This window comes from Suricata suricatta, chromosome 13, assembly GCF_006229205.1.
Source record: "Suricata suricatta isolate VVHF042 chromosome 13, meerkat_22Aug2017_6uvM2_HiC, whole genome shotgun sequence".
Classification (NCBI taxonomy): domain Eukaryota; kingdom Metazoa; phylum Chordata; class Mammalia; order Carnivora; family Herpestidae; genus Suricata; species Suricata suricatta.
Genome location: NC_043712.1, coordinates 61,413,541 through 61,433,737, shown reverse-complemented (window position 1 = coordinate 61,433,737; position 20,197 = coordinate 61,413,541). Strand labels below are relative to the sequence as shown.

The following is a 20,197-nucleotide window of genomic DNA, read 5'->3' as shown; positions in this document are numbered from 1 at the left end:
TTAATGCCACCGACAAAAATCTTTTTCACAGTTAAGTGGGCACCAGGTCTTTGAGAATCTTCTCTAGAGACAGCCCTCTTTGGTTCTACAACTCTTCCATCCACCTTGTGTGGCCTTGCATTCATGGCTGCACCCACCTCCTCCACAGTGGCATAGGTGACAAAGCCAAAGCCTCTGGAGCGCTTGGTGTTCGGATCTCTCATTACCACACAGTCCGTAAGCGTTCCCCATTGCTCAAAATGGCTCCTCAGACTCTAATCGGTTGTTTCAAAGCTCAAACCTCCGATGAGAAGCTTCCGCAGCTGTTCAGGCTCTTTGGGAGACTCTGACTTAGACATGACGGCGGTGGGAGGGGAGACTTCAACGATGCTTACTCGGCAGCGTCCACAGGCAGAAAGGTAGTCTTTGTTTTAAAGGCTATTTTGTTTGATATAAGTATGACAACTCTAGCTTTCTTTTGAAATCCATTTGCATGGTAAATGTTTCTCCATCCCCTTGCTTTCAGTCTGCAGGTGTCTCAGTAGCATATAGGTGGGTCGCTTTTCTGCTGTCACCCTATGTCTTTTATTTTTTTTTAAAGTAATCTCTACCCTCAATGTAGGGTTCAAACTCATGACTCCAAAATCAAGAGTCACACGATCTACGGACTGCCACTCGCTGTGTCTTTTAGTTGGAATATTTAGTTCATTTATATTCAGAGGTTAATTACTGAGAAATTTATACTCATTGCCGTCTTGTTACTTGTTTTTTAGTTGTTTTTATAGATTTTCTCTGATTTTTCTTCTCTTGTCTTTCATACATTGTTGACTTTCTTTAGTGATATACTCGGATTCCTTTCTTTTTATTCTTTGCATGCCTTTAATGGTTTTTAATTTGTTGTTAACATTTGTTTGTATTTAACACCTTCTGCGAATACCAGTCTTTATTAAGTTGATGACTGTTAAAGTTTGAACCTCTTCTTTACTCCTCTCCTCTCCATGTTTGAGAAATATGTTGTCATATTTTACATCTTTGGTTAATGAATACCTTGACTAATTTTCACAAAATAATTGTTTTTCCTGTTTATGCATATTTTACTTTTCATGTTGTCACTTATGGTCTTTTGTTTCCACTCAAGATGTCTTCTTTGATATTTCTGGTAGAGCTGATTTAGTGGTCATGAACTCCTTTAGTTATTGTTTGTCTTAGAAACTCTTTATCTTTCCTTCTATTCTGAATGATAGCTGTGCTGGATAGAGTATTCTTGACTTTTCCCTTTCAGTACTTTTGAATATATTATGTCACTCCCTTTCCTACTGCTGAAAATCCACTGATACCCTTATGGCATTTCCCTTGTATGTAACTGTGTTCTTTTCCTTTCAGCTTTTAAAATGTGTTCTTTATCACTGCTTTTTGTCATTTTAATTACGATGTGTCTTCATGTGGTGCTCCTTTGATTTTGTTGAGTCATCTCTGTGCCTCCTAGATCTGGATATCTCTGGAAAAGTTTTTAGCTATTATTTCTCAAATAATTTTTGACCTTTTTTCTCCCTTCTTCTGGGATCCGTATAATATGAACATTATTATTCTTGATGCAGTCACTGAGTTCCCTAAGACTGTTGTCAATTTGTATAATTTGTTTCCTCTTTTTTTCTTCACTTTCTATTACTCTGTTTTCCAGGTAATTAATTCATTTCTCTGCTTCGTGTAGCCTATTTATTCTATCAAGTGTATTTTTGTTTTTAAATTTTATTTTATTACTTAAAAAATTTTTTAATGTTTTTTTATTTATTTTGGAGAAAGAGAGAGAGAGAGAGATGGCATGAGCAGGGGAGGGTCAGAGAGAGAGGGAGGTACAGAATCTGAAGACTGGCTCCAGTCTTTGAGCTAGCTGTCAGCACAGAGCCCAATGCGGGGCTCGAACCCACAAAGTGTGAGATCATGACCTGAGCTGAAGCCGGACGCTCAACCAGCTGAGCCACCCAGGTACCCCCAAGTGTATTTTTAATCCCATTTATTGTGTTCTTAATCTCTAGTTCTTTTTATCTCTGTGTTAAGGATTTCACTGATGTCCTCCACTTTTTTCTCAAGTCCAGTGAGTATCTTGTTGATCATTACTTTAAATTCTCTATCTGGTTTATTACTTAGCATGTGTTTTGCTTAGGTCTCTTGTTGTGGTTTGGTCCTGTTCTTTCACTTGGGACATGTTTCTTTGTCTCCTCATTTTGTCTAACTTTTTGTGTCTGTTTCTGTGTGTTATGAAAGCCATCTAGGTTGTTTTTCTTGAGGGTAATGACCTTACAAAAAAGAGGTCCCTGTAGTGCCTGGCAGTGGAGGGTCCCCTGTCCTCTAAGACCCAGTGACTCAGGGCGTCTCCTCTGTGTGTAGTACCTATTCTGCTGTTGAGTCCTGGCCTCTTTCCTTCAGCTTATTGTTTGCAGAGGCTTTTTTTTTTTTGCCTTTTGTGGGCAGTGTTTAGTCCCCAGCAGGAGGGTGTATTTTTAACTACCTGTGCTCTGGTCTGCTTGTGAAATGAGATCAGTCCCTGCCCAAAGGGACTGAGGTCCCACAAAATGGCACTGATTGGTAGGCATTAGCAGGATCTGCACAGATCTTTTGGAGGAGGGGGCCTGGAGTTCCAGCACTGAGGTAAGTGTGACTGGGAATGGAGCAGATAAAATATTACATTCATGACATCCTCCTCTGAGATTTATTCTATGCACTTATTCAGGACATACAAATACTCATAAAAAAGCTCACAAAAAGGAATGAGCCACTCTTCCATATTTTTTACGAAGCCCCACCATCTCCATTAACTTCCTGGGAATTATTAGCTCTTTGCACTCTCCACACCTCTCTTTCTTTTTTTTTTTTTTAATAGTTTATTACCAAATTAGTTTCCATATAATACCCGGTGCTCTTCCCCACAAGTGCCCCTCTCCATGACCATCGTCCCCCCTTCCCCCTTCCCCTTCCCTCTTCAGCCCTCAGTTTGTTTTCAGTGTTCAAGCATCTCTCATGATTTGCCTCCCTCCCTCTCCCTAACCTTGCCTCCCCTTTCCCTTTCCCATAGTCCTCTGTTAGGTTTCTCTTGTTAGACCTGTGAGTGAAAACATATGGTATCTGTTGGCTACAAATGGCCAGGTTTCATTCTTTCTCATTGCCATGTAGTTCTCCATTGTATATATAAATCAAATCTTCTTATCCATTCATCAGTTGATGGACATTTAGGCTCTTTCCATGATTTGGCTATTGTTGACAGTGCCGCTATGAACATTGGGGTACATGTGCTTCTGTGAATCAGCACTTGTGTCCCTTGGGTAAATCCCTAGCAGTGCTATTGCTGGGTCATAGGGGAGTTCTATTGATAGTTTTTTGAGGAACCTCCACACTGTTTTCCAGAGCAGCTATACCAGTTTACATTCCCACCAACAGTGCAGGAGGGTGTCCTTTATCCAAAATGTCATTGTCTTCCCATTCTGTTGATTGCCTATTAGTTTTTTCAGTTGTTTCCTTTGCGGTACAGAAGCTTTTTATCTTGATGAGGTCACAATAGTTCATTTTTGCTCTTGATTCCCTTGCCTTTGGAGATGTGTTGAGTAGGAAATTGCTGCGATTGTGGTCAAGGAGGCTGTTTCCTGCTTTCTCCTCTAGGATTTTTATGGTTTCCTGTCTCACATTGAGGTCCTTCATCCATTTTGAATTTATTTTTGTAGATGGTGTAAGAAAGTGGCCTAGTTTCATTCTTCTGCATGTTGCTGTCCAGCTCTCCCAGCACCACCTGTTAAAGAGGCAGTCTTTTTTCCATTGGATATTCTTTCCTGCTTTGTCAAAGATTAATTGGCCATACACTTGTGGGTCCAGTTCTGGGTTCTCTATTCTTCCAATGGTCTATGTGTCTGTTTTTGTGCCAATACCATACTGTCTTGATGATGACAGCTTTGTAGTAGAGGCTAAAGTCTGGGATTGTGATGCCTCCTGTTTTAGTTTTCTTCTTCAATATTACTTTGGCTATTTGGGTTTTTATGTGGTTCCCTACGAATTTTAGGGTAGCTTGTTCTAGCTTTGAGAAGAATGCTGGTGCAATTTTGATTGGGATATAGGTTGCTTTGGGTAATGACATTTTATTTTTTATTATTTAAAAGTTTTTAAAGTTTATTTATTTTTGAGAGAGAGAGAGAAAGAGAGAGAGAGACAGCATGAGCAGGGGAGAGTCAGAGAGGGAGGGAGACACAGAATCTGAATCAGGCTCCAGGCTCTGAGCTGTCAGCACAGAGCCCAATGCGGAGCTCGAACCCACGAACCGTGAGATCATGACCAGAGCCGAAGCCAGACGCTTAACCGACTGAGCCACCCAGGCGCCCCTATAATGACATTTTAATAGTGTTTATTCTTCCGATCCATGAACATGGGATGTTTTTCCATTTCTTTGTGTCTTCTTCAATTTCTTTCATAAGCTTTCTATATTTTTCATCATATAGGACTTTTACATCTTTGGTTAGATTTATTCCTAGGTATTTTATGGTTTTTCATGCAATTGTGAATGGGATCAGTTTCTTGATTTCTCTTTCTGTTGCTTCATTATTGGTGTATAAAAATGCAACCGACTTCTGTACATTGATTTTGTACCCTGTGACTTTACTGAATTCATGGGTCAGTTCTAGAAGGCTTTTGGTGGAGTCGATCAGGTTTTCCATGTAGAGTATCATGTCATCTGCAAAAAGTGAAAGTTTGACTTCTTCTTTGCCAATGCTGATGCCTTTTATCTCCTTTTGTTGTCTAATTGCTGATGCTAGGATTTCTGGCACTATGTTAAACTACAGTGGTGAGAGTGCACATCCCTGTCGTGTTCCTGATCTCAAGGGGAAAGCTCTCATTTTTCCCCATTGAGGATGATATTACCTGTGGGCTTTTCATATTTTGCTTTAATAATGTTTAAGTAAGTTTCTTCTATCCCGATTTTCTCGAGGGTTCTTATTAAGAAGGGATGTTGTATTTTGTCAGATGCTTTTTCTGCATCTATCAACAGGATCATATGGTTTTGATCTTTTCTTTTGTTAATGTGACTTATCACATTGATGGATTTGTGAATATTGAACCAGCCCTGTAACCCAGGAATGAATCCCACTTGATCATGAGGGATAATTCTTTTTATGTGTTGTTGAATTTGATTTGCTAGTATATTGTTGAGTATTTTTGCATCTGTATTCATTAAGGATATTGGCCTGTAGTTCTCTTTTTTGGTTGGGTCTCTGTCTGGTTTGGGAATCAAAGTGAATCTGGCTCTGTAGAATGAGTCCGTAAGACTTCCTTCTGTTTCAATATTTTGGAATAACTTGAGAAGGATGGATGTTAGCTCTGCTTTAAATGTCTGGTAGAATTCCCCTGGGAATCCATCCGGCCCTGGGCTTTTATTTGGTGGGAGATTTTTGATAACTGATTAGATTTCTTCACTGGTTATGGGTGTGTTCAGATTTTCTATCTCTTCCTGTTTGAAGTTTGGTAGTGCTTGTGTGTTCAGGAATTTGTCCATTTCTTCTAGATTGTCCAGTTTTTTGGCATATAATTTTTCATAATAATTTCTGATGATTGCTTGTATATCTGAGGGATCAGTAGTAATAAGTCCATTTTCATTCGTGATTTTTGTCTATTTGGGTGTTCTCTCTTTTCTTTCTGAGGAGCCTAGCTAGAGGTTATCAATTTTGTTTATTTTTTCAAAAAACCAACTCTCTGTTTCATAGATCTGTTCAATTTTTTTATTCTATATTGTTTATTTCTGCCCTGATCTTTATTATTTCTCTTCTTCTGCTGGGTTTGGGGTGCTCTGCTGCTCCCTTTCTAGTTTCGTTAGGTGCTCTGTTAGATTTTGAATTTGCACTTTTTCTAGTTTGTTGAAATAGGCCTGGATTGCAGTAAACTTTCCTCTTAGGACTGCCTTTGCTGCGTCCCAGAGTTGGATTGTTGTATTTTCATTTCCTTTTGTTTTCATATATTTTTAAATTTCTTCTCTAATTGCCTGATTGGCCCAATCATTCTTCAGTAGGGTGGTTTTTAATCTACACATTTTTGGAGGTTTTCTAGACTTCTTCCTGTGGTTGATTTCATGTTTCATAGCATTGTGATCTGAACGTGTGCATAGTATGATCTCAATTCGTTTGTATCTATGGAGGGCTATTTTATGACCCAGTATGTGATCTATCATGGAGAATGTGAAATGTGCACTTGAGAAGAAAGTGAATTTTCTAGCCTCAGGATGCAGAGTTCTAAATATATCTATTAATTCTATCTGTTCCAGTGTGCCATTCAGGTCCATTGTTTATTTAGTGATTTTATGTCTGGTTGACCTATCCATTGTTGTAAGTGGAGTATTAAAGTCCCCTGCAATGAGCACATTCTTATCAATAAGATTGTTTCTATTTTTGATTAGTTGTTTTATGTATTTGGGTGCTCCCGAATTTGGCGCATAGATGTTTGTAATTGTTAGCTCTTCCTGATGTAGAGACCTTGTAATTATTATATAATGTCATTCATCTTTTGTTACTGCCTTTACTTATAAGTCCAGTTTGTCCAATATAAGTATGGCTACTCCAGCTTTCTTTTGACTTCCAGTAGCATAGTAGAGATTTCTCCATCCCCTTACTTTCAGTCTGAAGGTGTCTTTAGGTCTAAGGCGAGTCTCTTGTAGACAGCAAATAGATGGATTTTGGTATTTTATCCGTTCTGCTACCCTGTGTCATTTGATTGGAGCATTCAGTCCATTTACATTCAGTGTTATTATTGAAAAATGTGGGCTTAGATTCATTGTGTTCTCTGTAGGGTTCATGTTTGTGTTGATGTCTCTGTTGTCTTATATTCCCTTCTACATTTCTCTCATAGAGTCCCTCTTAGGATTTCTTGTAGGTCTGGTTTGGTGGTGATGAATTCTCTCAACTTTTGTTTATTTGGGAAAACCTTTATCTCTCCTTCTATTTTGAATGACAGGCTCGCTGGATAAATGATTCTTGCTTGCATATTTTTCCTGTTCATCACATTGAAGATTTCCTGCCATTCCTTTCTGGCCTGGCAAGTTTCAGTAGATAGATCTGTAACCACTCTGATAGGTTTCCCTTTATATGTTAGGGCCCTTTTATCCCTATCTGCTTTCAGAATTCTCTCTTTATCTTTGTATTTTGCCAGTTTCACTATGACATGTTGTGCTGAAGGTCGGTTCAAGTTACGTCTTAGGGGAGTTCAATGTGCCTCTTGAATTTCAGTGTCTTTTTCTTTCCCCAGATTAGAACAATGTTCAGCTATAATTTGATCCAGCACCTCTTCAGGATCTTTTTCTCCTTTTTCCTCTTCAGGAACTCCTGTGATACGGATATTGTTCTGTTTGATTTTATCACTCAGGTCTCGAATTCTCCTTTTGTGCTCTTGTATCAATTTCTCTTTTTCTCGGCTTCCTCTTTTGCTATAACTGTTTTCTAATTCATCTATTCTCCTCTCTGTTTTCAATCCATGCAGTGGAGCCTCCATTTCATTATTTGCCTCATTTATAGCCTTTTGAAGGTCTCTAGTCTTTGTATCAATAGCTTTTCTGATGGCTTCCATGCTTTTTTCAAGCCCAGTGATTAATTTTATGACAGTTGTTCTCAATTCTTGTTCAGTTTTGTTGCCTCTGTCTGTTTTGAGCAGTTCTGTAGCTATGATTTCTTCCTGAAATTTCTTTAGAGGAGAGTTCTTTTATCTCATCATTTTGGCTAGCTTTCTGTCTCTTGTCAGTTTTAAAAGCTCATTCTGCTCTGTGCGCCTATTAGTATTGCTCTATTAAAGGAGGCTCTTTCCCTGTCCAGGGCCTGTCATTTCAGGAGATGCTCTTTTAATGGTGTCTCTCGGTTTCTCTGATTATGCCTCTGATTAATTTATTTCCCTACTTCGTGATATTTGGGACTCTCCACCATGTGTGCTTTGGCTTGTTTCTTGAGGAAGCCCTGGAAAGGAAGACAGACAAACACACAGGGAACAAAAGCCTGCAAACGCACAGACAGATCACATAAGCAAGTAAACCAAAAGGGGAAAGAAGAAAAGAACAGAAAAGAGAGGAACAGGAAAGGAAAAAAAAGAGGGCGGGAATGAGGGGAGTGGGGGGTGGGGGTGGGGACAGAAACAGCCAAAAATAAAAGGCAGTCTGAAAGCATAAAACCTGTGGAGGGGAGAGATAAGAGTGAGATAAGGAAAAATATATCTGGATGGTAAGAATTCATCTAATCACAGCAGTGCACAAATGTTGGTCTTTCCCAGACTCCAGGGGGGAAAGGGAGAAAGGAAGGAAAAAGGAATATAGAAAAGAGAAAACAAGGGAAAATTTTAAAAATAAAAATAATAAGATAAAAAGGAAAAAATGAAAAAAATCTTTTTTAAATTAAAATAATAAGGAAAAAAACCCCATTTCTCCAGCGCAGTAGGGCGTGGTTTGATGCAGGTATGTCGGGTGTCAGGTGCTGTTCTCTGAGGCCTAGCCTTAGTGGTTGCGGGGAGAAGAATGGCGGCGCCCCAAACCCCCTTCAGACCATGCATTGCCAGCCACTCTTTTGGGTCCAACTTCCCCGTGCATTGGATGGGTCAGATTGCTTTGGTTTTCTAAGCTCCGCCAGGTTTCTAAATCTTAGTCCACATACTTTAATGCTGCCACCACAGTTAAAATGATCCCCAGCAGGTGGGAGGCTTTCTGGTCGGGATTGAGTAGGGGGACTGGAGAGCCAGCTTATCCCTGGCTCTACCTGAAGTCAGTGAGCTGGCGAGCCCAAGGGAGAAGCCACCCGCTGACGGGGACAATTTCTCTCCCCGCACCCAGCGGCTACACATGAGGTGTTTGTGTCTCTCCTTCCCAGGCTGAGGTCTCCCCTCTCCAGAGATCAGTCTAAGAGCTTTTTCAGTCTCTCCTTCTCTTCCTCCCAGCTCTCTTCTGCACTGCATGGCGGTCCTGTGTGTCGCCCTGCATGGCTGGCTCGCACCCCGCCCTCCAGGGTCCTCAGCCACCTCTGGGCACATGGCCCTCTGTGGGCCCAAAGCCAAGTTTCTGGGCGCTCTGTCTCCTGGTTCCTCTTTGGCGGAGACTCCCCTCAGAGTCTCCGGTCCCAGTTCGCACTCACTCAGGCATCCATGAGGCTGTTATCAATAAGGAGTCTGTGCGCACACTTAGGTTTTTGGAGATCAGAATATTATGGCTTTTAATTCTTCTCGGTTTGATAGTTGCCGGCGAGGGGAGATTACAGAGCTACCTATTTCTCTGCCATCTTGCTGCTTATGCTCAGAGTGCACTCTCCACACCTCAACATTAAAAAGAGCCCAACATGTTGTTTTGGTTTTTTTGGTGACAACATCTTCCTCTTAACAGTTTTACTGGTTTGTTTACTAGTTATAAATTACCCTGATTAGAATGGGGTTCTCTATAACAAAAGGCTCTATAATTTGTCTAAATTGTAATACAATAGGCACTCCTATTAGTATCCTTGAGAAACTCTTTGGCAACCTCCTTTTATGCTTCTTAGAACTTCTGACCACTAAGCTTACCATAAAATTCCTAAGAGCTTCTGATGTAAAAACTACCACCCTCTTTGCCCCTGTTACATGCCACTAGAGCAGCATTTGTGGATTGTATGCTTTGTATTCCTGGAAGTAAAAACTCTCACAGGCTCTGTACCAAGCTGCTCATTATACCTTGGATTATGGATGCAGCATCCCTTTAGGTTTGTTGGGCCACTGAGACCATCTTGTTGAAATGCAAGTGGTATTTATAGGATAGATAATGAACGTGGGTTCTGGCATATTCCACATGTAAGAGGAGATGGCCTTTCCTGTGCTTAGGTGCTTGCCAGATGCCACAGTGCTGGAAGATACCATCCTTGACTACTTAGGGAGCCTCTTGGGATCAACCGAGGAAATAGCAGAGTCAGATACTGCAGATGGCAGTGCCATTGCTGAACAGCTGCTAGTTTTCCTCCTTTCACTGGGATATTTGATGATGAAGATGGGACCCAAGGGTCACTACAAGTGGCCAAACTTCAAGCATTCTTTTTTTTTTTTTTAATGTTTATGTATTAGAAAGAGAGAGAGAGCGAGCACGTGTGTGAGTGGGGGAGGGACGGAGAAGAAAATTCCAAGCAGGGTCAGTGCTATCAACTGATGTAGGGCTCAAACTCACAAACTGTGAGATCATGACCTGAGCTGAAGTTGGATGCTTAACTGACTGAGCCATCCAGGCGCCCCAAGCATTCATCTTGGCCTCAGAAAATGCCATGGCCGACAGTTCTCCCCATCTGCAGTTTTACAGACACTTTGGCAGTTACCAGCCACTTGGATGTCTGGTTCAACCAATGACAACCACAATGCCTTGTTGAGGGTAAACCCATTTGGGGTAAAAAGGTGGAAATTTCTTGTGTCAAATATACCAAAAAATGCAAATCAAGATTACACATGTCATTGTGGCCATACTAAAACCATAATACTAATACAGAATCACCAAGACACTCTTCATCTCTTTTGAAGCTTCAGACATCATTGGTATTAACCAAAACACTTAATTCATTTCTCAAAATACTTGATGCTGGGCTCCTGAAAAACTTTCACATTTTTTATAGCCCCAGGCTGTAGTTCTCTTAGAGAATAGCATTAGCTTATGAGTAATCCAATTAAGGAAAACATGGCACATTTCAATTATCAAACAGCAGAGGTACTTTGTAATAGAATTTCTTTTTGGTGTTCAATTGCTCACAGCTCTCAAGCCCTCCTGCCTCTTCTGCTTCTGCCCCATGTATGGGCAAGTTTATAAGAAAGCATGTGTGTAGTCTCCCTTGGCACCAATTGAGAAGTTCAGGCCCTGCAACCCCAGCTAACATGCAGAAGCTCTCCCCTTTGCCCCACCTCATCTGTGAGATCATGACCTGAGCCAAAGTCAGATGCACTTAACTGAGACTTGCAGTTGCTCCAAGAAGTTCCATTCTGTTCCTAGTTTGTTGAATGTTTTTAGCATGAAGGAGTGTTGATTTGTGTCATAATGCTTTTTTCTGTGTCTTTTAAGATGATCATATGGTATTTATGTTTTATTCTATTGATGAAATACATTGATGGAGTTTTGCGTGTCACAGCAACTGCATTCCTAGGGGAAATTCCACTTGGTCATGGTGTGTGATATATTTTAATAAGTTGCTATATTTCAGTTTGCTGATATTTTGATGAGAATTTTTGCATCTGTATTCACAAAGACAGTTGTAGTTTTCTTGTGATGTCTGGGGGTATCAGGGTAATGCTGGCCTCATTGAATGAAATAAGAAGTGTTCTCTTTTCTGTTTTTGGAGGAGAGATCATGAAGAATTCTTACAAGTTATTTAAATGTTTGGTAGATATCAGTAGTAAAGCCATTTGGGCATGGGCTTTAGTTTGTGAGTAGTGTTTGTTCAATTTCCACATATTTGTGAATTTCCCAAATTTCTGTTACTGATTTTTTTTTTCATCCCCAGTGTGGAGCCCAGTGGAAGATTTGAATTCATGACTCTGAGATCAAGACCTGAGATGAGATCACAAGTTAGAAGCTCAGGGTACCTGGGTGGCTCATTCGGTTAAGTGTCTGACTTCAGGTCTGATCTTGATATCACGGCTCATGGGTTTGAGCCCCACCTCGGGTTCTGTGCTGAGGGCTCAGAGCCTGGAACCTGCTTTAGATTCTGTGTCTCCCTCTCTCTGCCCCTGCCCTGTTCGTGCTCTGTCTCTCTCTGTCTCTCAAAAATAAGTAAAATAATTAAAAAATCAGATGCTCAACCAACTGAGCCACCCAAGTGCCCTATGTTATTGATTTCTAATTTCACTCCATTGGGATCAGAGAAGATAACTCTATTATTTCTGCACTTTTAAATTTATTGAAGTTTGTTTTGTAGCTTAATAAATGGCCTGTCTTAGAGAGTGTTCCATGTGCATTTTATTTTATTTTATTTTATTTTTTTCATGTGCATTTTAAAAGAATTTGGATTCTATTGCTCTTGGGTGGAATGTGATATGTATGTCCATTAGGCCGGTAGTGTCATTTCTTCATTCCTGTCTCTCCTTACTGATTTTCTATCTAGTTATTCTATTCATTATTGAAAGTATGATAATGAAGTCTCCAACTATTATTTTTTGATTATTTTATTTCTCCATTTACTTGTCAGTTTTAGCTTCATATATTTTGGGCTTATGTGTGGTGTGTGTATATGTTTATAATTCCCATGCCATCTTCTTAATGGATATACTCTTTTGTCATTGTAAAATGTCTCTCATTATTGCTAGTAACGTTTTTTAACTTAAAGTCTATTTTGGGAGGTGGAGCACCTGGCTGGCACAGTCAGTGGACCGGGTAACTCTTGATCTCAGGGTTGTAAGTTTGAGCCCCATGTTAGGTGTAGAGAGTACTTAAAATCTTTTCTAAGAAATGTATTTTTTAAATATCGCTTTCTTATGGTTGCTGTTTGTATGAAATATGAAGTATCTTTTCCATCTCCTCACTTTGAACATCTTTGTATCTTTAATGTGTATCTCCTTAGCATATAGTTAGATATAACTGTTTTTTTTTAAAATCTAGTCTTACATTCTCTGTCTTCTGTCTGGATTGTTAAATTCTTTCACATTTAATTGCTTTTATTTGATATAGTTGGATTTTTGTTTGCCATTTTATATTTTGTTTTTTGTATGTCTCCTGTCTTTTTTGTTATTTTCTATTCCTTTTTTTTTTTTACTATTTTACAATATGTGAATATTTTTAATATAAAATTTTAATTACTTTAATGTCTTAACCCGGAGGCGGGGTCCCGGTGCTCGTCCTCGGAGTTCGGCGGTACCTGTCTCGTCCACCCTGACCAGCAGGGTGGAGAGTCCTCGTGGGTTCTTTTCCTGAGGGAGGGAGAGAAAGGGCAGGAAAGGGGACGCACAGAGAGTAAAGACACAACTCACGGTTTCCGATCAGGCAAGAAAGAGAGAGAGCTTTATTCAGAAAACTGTCTCTTATAAAGGCTTCAAGGCGGGAAAACAAGGCAGCTGACCTAGGCCAGTTGCTAGGAAACAGGGTTAAGGGATTAAGGCTGGAGTAAAAGGGGAACCAGACTAAAGTTATTTAAGCACAGCGGCTAAGGGGCTGAAGCTACCCTGCCTGCAGGTGGTTAATCTTTGTTCTTCTGGCTTCTCCTCTGACAGGGAGTGGTGCTTCCCTGCCTATTTTTGCAACTCCCCTCAGGGAGTGACAAATCCAGCTAGCAAATGGCCAAGCAGCTGAGATCTTTGCCGCTCCCCACACTTTAATACTTTTTTATTGTATGTTTTAGAATTTACTTCCTTAGTAGTTGCTCTGGGGCTTACCAAGCACACTTGAAGTTAACATTCAGTGCCATATAGAAAAGTGGTTCTGATGTAGCTTTATCCCTCCCCCATTTTGTGGTATCATTGTCCATATTACATCTGTATATGTTGAAACCCAACAATAAATATATGTAGGCATTGTTTTTATACAGTTATCTTTGAAATCAGTCAAGAGAACTTTAGTGTATCTTGTAAGATACACTACAAGCAACAATATCTCCATTTTTATTATTTGGGAATGCTTTTATTTGACCTTTATCTTGGAGAGTTTTCCTGGATATGGGATTGTTAGTTGATATCGGTTTTTTTTTTTTTTTTTTTTTTTTTTAGTGGTTTCGGTATATCACCCACATTGTCTTCTGACCTGTTCGGTTTCTGACGAGAAATCTTGAGGATCCCTTGCCTTTCCAGTCTGGAAACACAGATTTCCCACTTTTGTGTGGGCATTGATTTTTTTTTCCATTCTACTTCTTTCTAATAATTATTTTCCAACCTCAAGTAGTTTCCTCACATGCATCTTCAGAGTAGTACTCATTCAAAGATGAAAGGGGGGATCCTTTTGTAGATGTCCATAGCTCTTCCTCATTGCAGTTAATTTTTATTCTGTGTTGAAGCTTACTGGGCTGTGATATGTGGTATTCATTGCGTTTGTGTCCTTCTTTCCCTTTTCTCATGAATTCCTGACCTGCACTGCCTATTGTTCTGCGTCTAAAAGTTTCATATGTTTTGTATTGGTTTTGAGTTGTTTCATGTGGGGGAGGGTGAGTTGGTTTCTTTTATTCTATCATGGCCAGAATTAGAATCTCCATTTGATTTTCCGAAACCCTGTAAATGTGGGCTATCATTAGAATTTAACATTATTTAGGCTTGTGATTTAGGGATTTAAGGAGGTCTTTTTCGAGCATCTGAAAATACTATTTTTTTACTTCCCTAAAGAAAGGGTCAAGTGCGTAGCATTACTGTGCCATTTGTAAAGCTGCACTTTTCTTCACATTCAGAATCATCAAAGCCCTTACAATGAATCCATGTGCTAAAATATTTTCCATTTACAGGATATTGCTTTAAAAAGCCAGAAGTAATCTTCAGGCTGGAACAAGGAGAAGACCGATGGTTATTACAGGATGAATTGCTGAAGAGGGACCCAGGTGAGCTTTGGAGGACTGACAGAAGGTATCCCTGGAAAATGAAATCCAGAATGAGAATAGTTAACAGTGAGCATGTTTGGAATTTCAGAAATGAGTAGATCTAGTAAAATGTGGGTGTGGAGGGTGTAACATAAGAGATACATGTGATCATTTTCATTTTTTCATATTTTATACTAAGTAAGATTATAAAAGTAACTAAAGTGGAAAATTTCAAGGCTAGGAAAAGAGAATAGATTAACTTGATCAGTGGTTGTGTGGTAGGAAATCACTAGGTATTGCCTAATTAATAAATAAGAATTGTGTGAGGTTTATAATGTAAGTTCTATAAATGAACTATAAATGCAAAAATATGACCTTTCTTACTAGATGGAAAACAGTTAATTGTACACAGAAGAGACTGATCGCTGAAAAGGTTTTTTATAAAATAAGTATGCATACAATAGCATGTAAACAGCGTAACATGAAGTTAGATGAATGTATCTGTCATATCACTGTAAACAGGTTAAGGTTAATCTGTTAGGAAAAAATGAGATGGGGGTGCCTGAGTGGCTCAGTTGGTTAACTGTCCAACTCTTGATTTCGGCTCAGGTCGTGATCTCACAGTTCATGGAATCAAGCCCCATCTCGGTTCTGTGCTGAAGGTGTGGAGCCTGCTTGGGATTCTCTCTTTTCCTCTCTTTCTGCCCCTCCCCCATGCACATGTGTGCATGTGTGCCCTCTCTGTCTCAAATAAATAAACATTAAAAACAGAAAGGAAAAATGGTATGAGATTGTATCAAAGAGATATACCTAAAAATAATTTGGAAACTTTATAACATGAAACACTTAATATCAAGCCAATATACATAAAACATAAATACAGGCTTAAGTTATAGGACTACTGGAAAGGTTTTGAGTCACATAAAATCTCATATAGTAATTAAAGAAACACTTTAATAAGCTAAATAAGTTAATTTAGAAAGGAGATGCCAAGGCTGCAAATACCTGTGTGCCAATTAAATTAAGATTCATAAAACAAAACTGCAAGACATATTTGGAGAAATAGGAACACATTAGATGGAATAGGCCTATATGTACTGTTCTGCTTTCATAACAGATAAAATTGACAGCAACTGAGATTCTAGAACATGAGTTAGTAAATCATGTTCCTTATGCTCAGACCACCTACTTGCATGCAGGTTTTGGAAGTAAGCTATTTGTTGCATATTGTTTTGTCTGCTGTTGTGAAAATGACTGAGTGGTTGTGACTGAGATCACGTGGCCCACAATGACTGAAATATTTACCATCCACTCCTTTACAGAGAAAGTTTGTTGATCCTACACCAGAAGACACAAATGGCATATTTTTATGACATGAGCTAATTAACACATTTATATTTTTCTTTCAAGATATGCATACCTCAAAAGATTGTATAAGTATATATTTACATAAATAAATTATACATATATATCTATATATGTATAAATAAACATATATTGCAGTGCAAACATTTAGAAATTAGGCCGTGCAAATATTGAAAATTTAAAAACCTTCAGCAACATAAAATAAAACTGAGATAAATAGGTATATCATGTTCATAGATTGGAAGATCTTTAAATTGTTTTATTCTAACCAATTTGTTTAAGTGCATTTGAAGAACAGGATGGTGTAAGATCTTTTCTAATAGGTATTAAAGAATTCTAAATCTGTTGTAACTGGCATAGAACGGCACTGGTGTGTAGATAATTATAGACCTTTGAAAGAGAATAGACAACACAGAAGCAATTGCATATTTTAGGATAACTATTTATAAAAAGTATGACAGCAGCATTTTGTCCCTGCTTTATGCCCTTCCACAAAAGTCAGTTTTGTGTGGACTGAAGTCTGAATTGTATGAGGCAAAACTAAATAATTTAATTTATTTAGTTTTAGGAGAAAATTTTTATTATTCTATTTAGGGATAATTTAAAACCAAAAAAACTTTGAATATATGGGGAAAGACATAAACTATACTAAAATTCAGAATTTCTTGACATAAAAAGCATGAAAAGAGAAACCACACTGTAGCAGAATCTATTTGTGGTATTTGGAACCAAGGCAGGGCTATATTCAGATAAGAAGATATTCTGCACATCTTTGAGGAAAAAGGCAGGCAACCCAACAGAAAAATGGGTAGAAGACTTAATAAGGAAATTCCCAGGTGGAAACCCAAATGTTACATAACAGGGAGACGATTCCACCTCTACCTCCTCGGTTGTGAAAGAAACGCACATGAACTGCGGTGTGCTTCCGTGATACTTTTATTTATAAAACTGGCAGAAAGTCCAAGTTTGGGAGTATTGGGAGTCAGTGAGGAGGTGGAATATCAAAGTACCTTCTCTACTGCTATATGCTTGAAATTGGTGTAATCACTTTTTTTAAGGTTTTAGCAATTTTAGGTTCACAGCAAAATTGGAACAGAAGGTACGTATTTGTCATATGCCCCTTGCCACTCACATAGTGTAATCACTTTTTAAAACATTTTTCACTGAAGTGTGGTTGACATATAATATTAAATTCATTTCCAAGTAACAGTCATTTCCGTAATGGATGGACCTTTGCTCCTAGCTATCTTCCCTTGAGAAAGGTATGCTTCTGTGCTCTAGGAAGAATGTGAAGATTTGTTACCCCCCTGCAATGAAAAGCAAATGCCCAGGAAGAAATAAGTTGTAAATAAATTACCATAGGGAATTTTCCACACTACAGCTTTAAGCAAGTATACGAATGAATCTCACAGTTTTGAACAAAAGAATTAATGATTCCATTTATGTAAAGTTAATTTTTTTAGAGTTGCACATACATGTAAAAGTATACAGAAACTTGAGGAAATGATTTTTGTTGAATATTCAAGAGCTGTGACTTCTCGCTCTGAAGGAAGTTGTACCCAGGACTGAGTATGTGAGGTCTCTGGGAGCCAGGCAGGTGATATATATACCACGCACTAAAGAGTGGTTGTATCAGAGTTCACATATGCCTTCTCTTCACTTATACTGAAGAGATTTATGTGTATTTATTTTAGTTTTCATTTTTTGAAGGTTAGAAAGGAACAAAGTAATGTGTGGGGGATACTTGCTACATATATTCCTCACAAAGCCGTTCATTTCTATAAAAGAGTTCAGATCTTGACATTTGCTTTCTTAGTATGAACCTTCATGACCCTGTTTATAATGACATTCTTCATCTCAAGCAGTCCGTGTCTCTCCTTGCTTTATTTTTCTATGTATTTACCAACTCAACCCTTCCTATATCTGAAATCATATCTCAAAATCTCCACTTATCTGTACTATTTGAGATTTTCACAAGGATTGCTTCTCTCTCCCACACATTGTCTGCTTTCTGTGATGGTAGTAATCATGATTCCTGGAATAATTCCCACTTTGGTTTTTTTTTTTAATTTTTTTAAAATAAGTTTTAATTTATTTTTGAGAGACAGAGAGAGACAGCATGAGCGGGGGAGGGTCAGAGAGAGAGGGAGACACAGAATACGAAGCAGTCTCCAGGCTCTGAGCTAGATGCCAGCACAGAGCCCGATGCGGGGCTTGAACTCACGAACCGTGAGATCATGAGCTGAAGTCGGACACTCAACTGACTGAGCCACCCACCCTCACTTTGGTTTTAATCCCAATTTTGTCTGTGCTTCTCTAAGAGCTTATTCACATTTGTTGGCCTGTTTAAAAGTGATTATCTTTAGTGCTTCAAGCAGAATGAGGCATGGAATAGGTATTTAATGGATATTTATGAGTAAACAAATTTTGATTCTCAATTTCTTTCTTCTCCTATGGCATGTAAACCAACGGTTTTCATAATACTTAATATATTTAAAGTACTTACATTTTAAATATAAGTGACTGTCAAATTACGAACCCCTCTTGTATATCTTTCTGTTGCCTGCCACAGTGTCAGGGTTTAAACAAAGCAGTCCCTAAGTGTGTTCCATCCGTGTGATTCTTCCACACACACTTTTCATCAGCATGTATTTTTTCTGCACAGGTTCTTAAATTCATTAATCACTTAGCATCTGTCTCTGAACATCTGTCTCTTTCTGCTCTTCTTCCCATATAGTAACTCCTCTCATGCCTTGTTCTTTTCCATAATTTAAGCTTTTTTGCTTAATCCTGATGACTTTGTCCCATCTCAGGACAGCTGTACTTCTCTGTCATGGATTTGGATTCTTTGTTCTCAAAATGGCCAAAGAAAATCTAATTTTTTCCTCACAATTCAAAAATCCTTCTTTTTCCATTTCTTTCATAATATTTGGTCTTACTGTCCTGCTTGCATAGCTTCTTTCATAAACTTTATCTTACTTTCATGTTCTCATATTTTTCCTACTGTCCTCCTATCCAGAAATCACTTTCAATTTCTGAATTGCTCACCTCTGTCATCCTCATACTGATCTTTCAACACTTTTTGACATTTTAGTTTTCCTTTGTACTTAATCTTTTCATATTCTCACTGCTTATGACATCCCAAAACTATAGCCCTGCTCTATAACACCATGGTTATTTTATTCTTAGTTCATGTAATTTTTACATAATGCATCAAGTTCATCTTGCTCTGAAGTGACCAAATAACCTATGGCACATAAACATAGGGTTTACATAATACTTAACATGTGAAATGCAAAGCAGTTACATTTTAGTGACTATCAAATTATGAACCCCACTTGTATTTCTTAATGATTTTTGCCACGATGTCAGCTTACATGAGCTAGTCTCCTAAGTGTTTATCCATCCGTGTGACAGTCTTCCACACATCACTTTTCATCATTATATGTTTTTTCTATACAAGTTCTTAAATAAATTCATTAAATTGCTTAGCATGCCTGGCACAAAGTTAAGATCTCTGCATATTGTAAGTTTTGGGTAAGATTCCTCCTTCTATAAAATGATCATGCAACATTTTAGCTTATGTTAATTTCTCCTTTTTGTAATCTTCCAACCTGCTTCATGGCTTTTTCACAAGAAAATGACACTTTTCACACACTGAATGCTAAATAACATACAGTTACTGAAAGCACTTTTCCCTTCTAGAATTCCACTAAAAAGATTTATTCTTCTATACTCCAGTATGTAATATAAATAGATACTTTATAATTGCATTGTGGACTAACTCCAAAGCCAGATAGAGGAGAGCTATTTCATATTGATGCATGCTGAAAGCACTATCCCAAATGCAGATGCCCAAATTATGGTTTTGTTCTCCCATCAGTTATATGTAATTAACATGCAATTATTCAGTTACATGTAATTTTTATTCTGCTGGATTTTGGGTTACCAATCTCATGAAATTGTGTTTTTTGGGTTTTTTTTTTTTTGAGAGAAAGTGTGAGTGGGGGAAAGGGGCAGAGGGAGAGAGAGAGAGAGAGAGAGAAAGAGAGAACCTTAAGCAGGCTCCATGCTGAGTGGGGAGCCTGACATGGGGCTCAATCTCACAACCATGAGATCATGACCTGTTGGGGCCCCTCCAGCCAAAAAGCCTGCGGAGGTGATTCCACTGTGATGGCAAAGCCTCTGGGGGGAGCGTATGTAATCGCAAAGTCCCTAGCCTTGTCTAGGAAGGCGCTACCCTGGATAACGTTGGCCCTCCCCCCATTTGAGGTTCAGGGCAAAAGAACAAAGGTCCTGGGAGACTGGGGTGCAGTGCTGTGTGGCCTATAGGGACCCTGCTTCCCCTGCTTGAAAATGTGTGCACT

The 20,197-nt window shown here is 38.7% G+C and overlaps 1 protein-coding gene across 1 annotated transcript in view; it reads left to right on the top strand.

The window, feature by feature from the left end:
• The window catches only part of LOC115275942 (zinc finger protein 260-like), a 100,296-nt gene that overhangs the window by 72,339 nt on the left and 7,760 nt on the right, over positions 1-20,197 (top strand). The window contains 1 exon segment of the mRNA XM_029919670.1: positions 14,394-14,505. Within this exon segment, the coding sequence (XP_029775530.1) occupies positions 14,394-14,505 (112 nt within the window).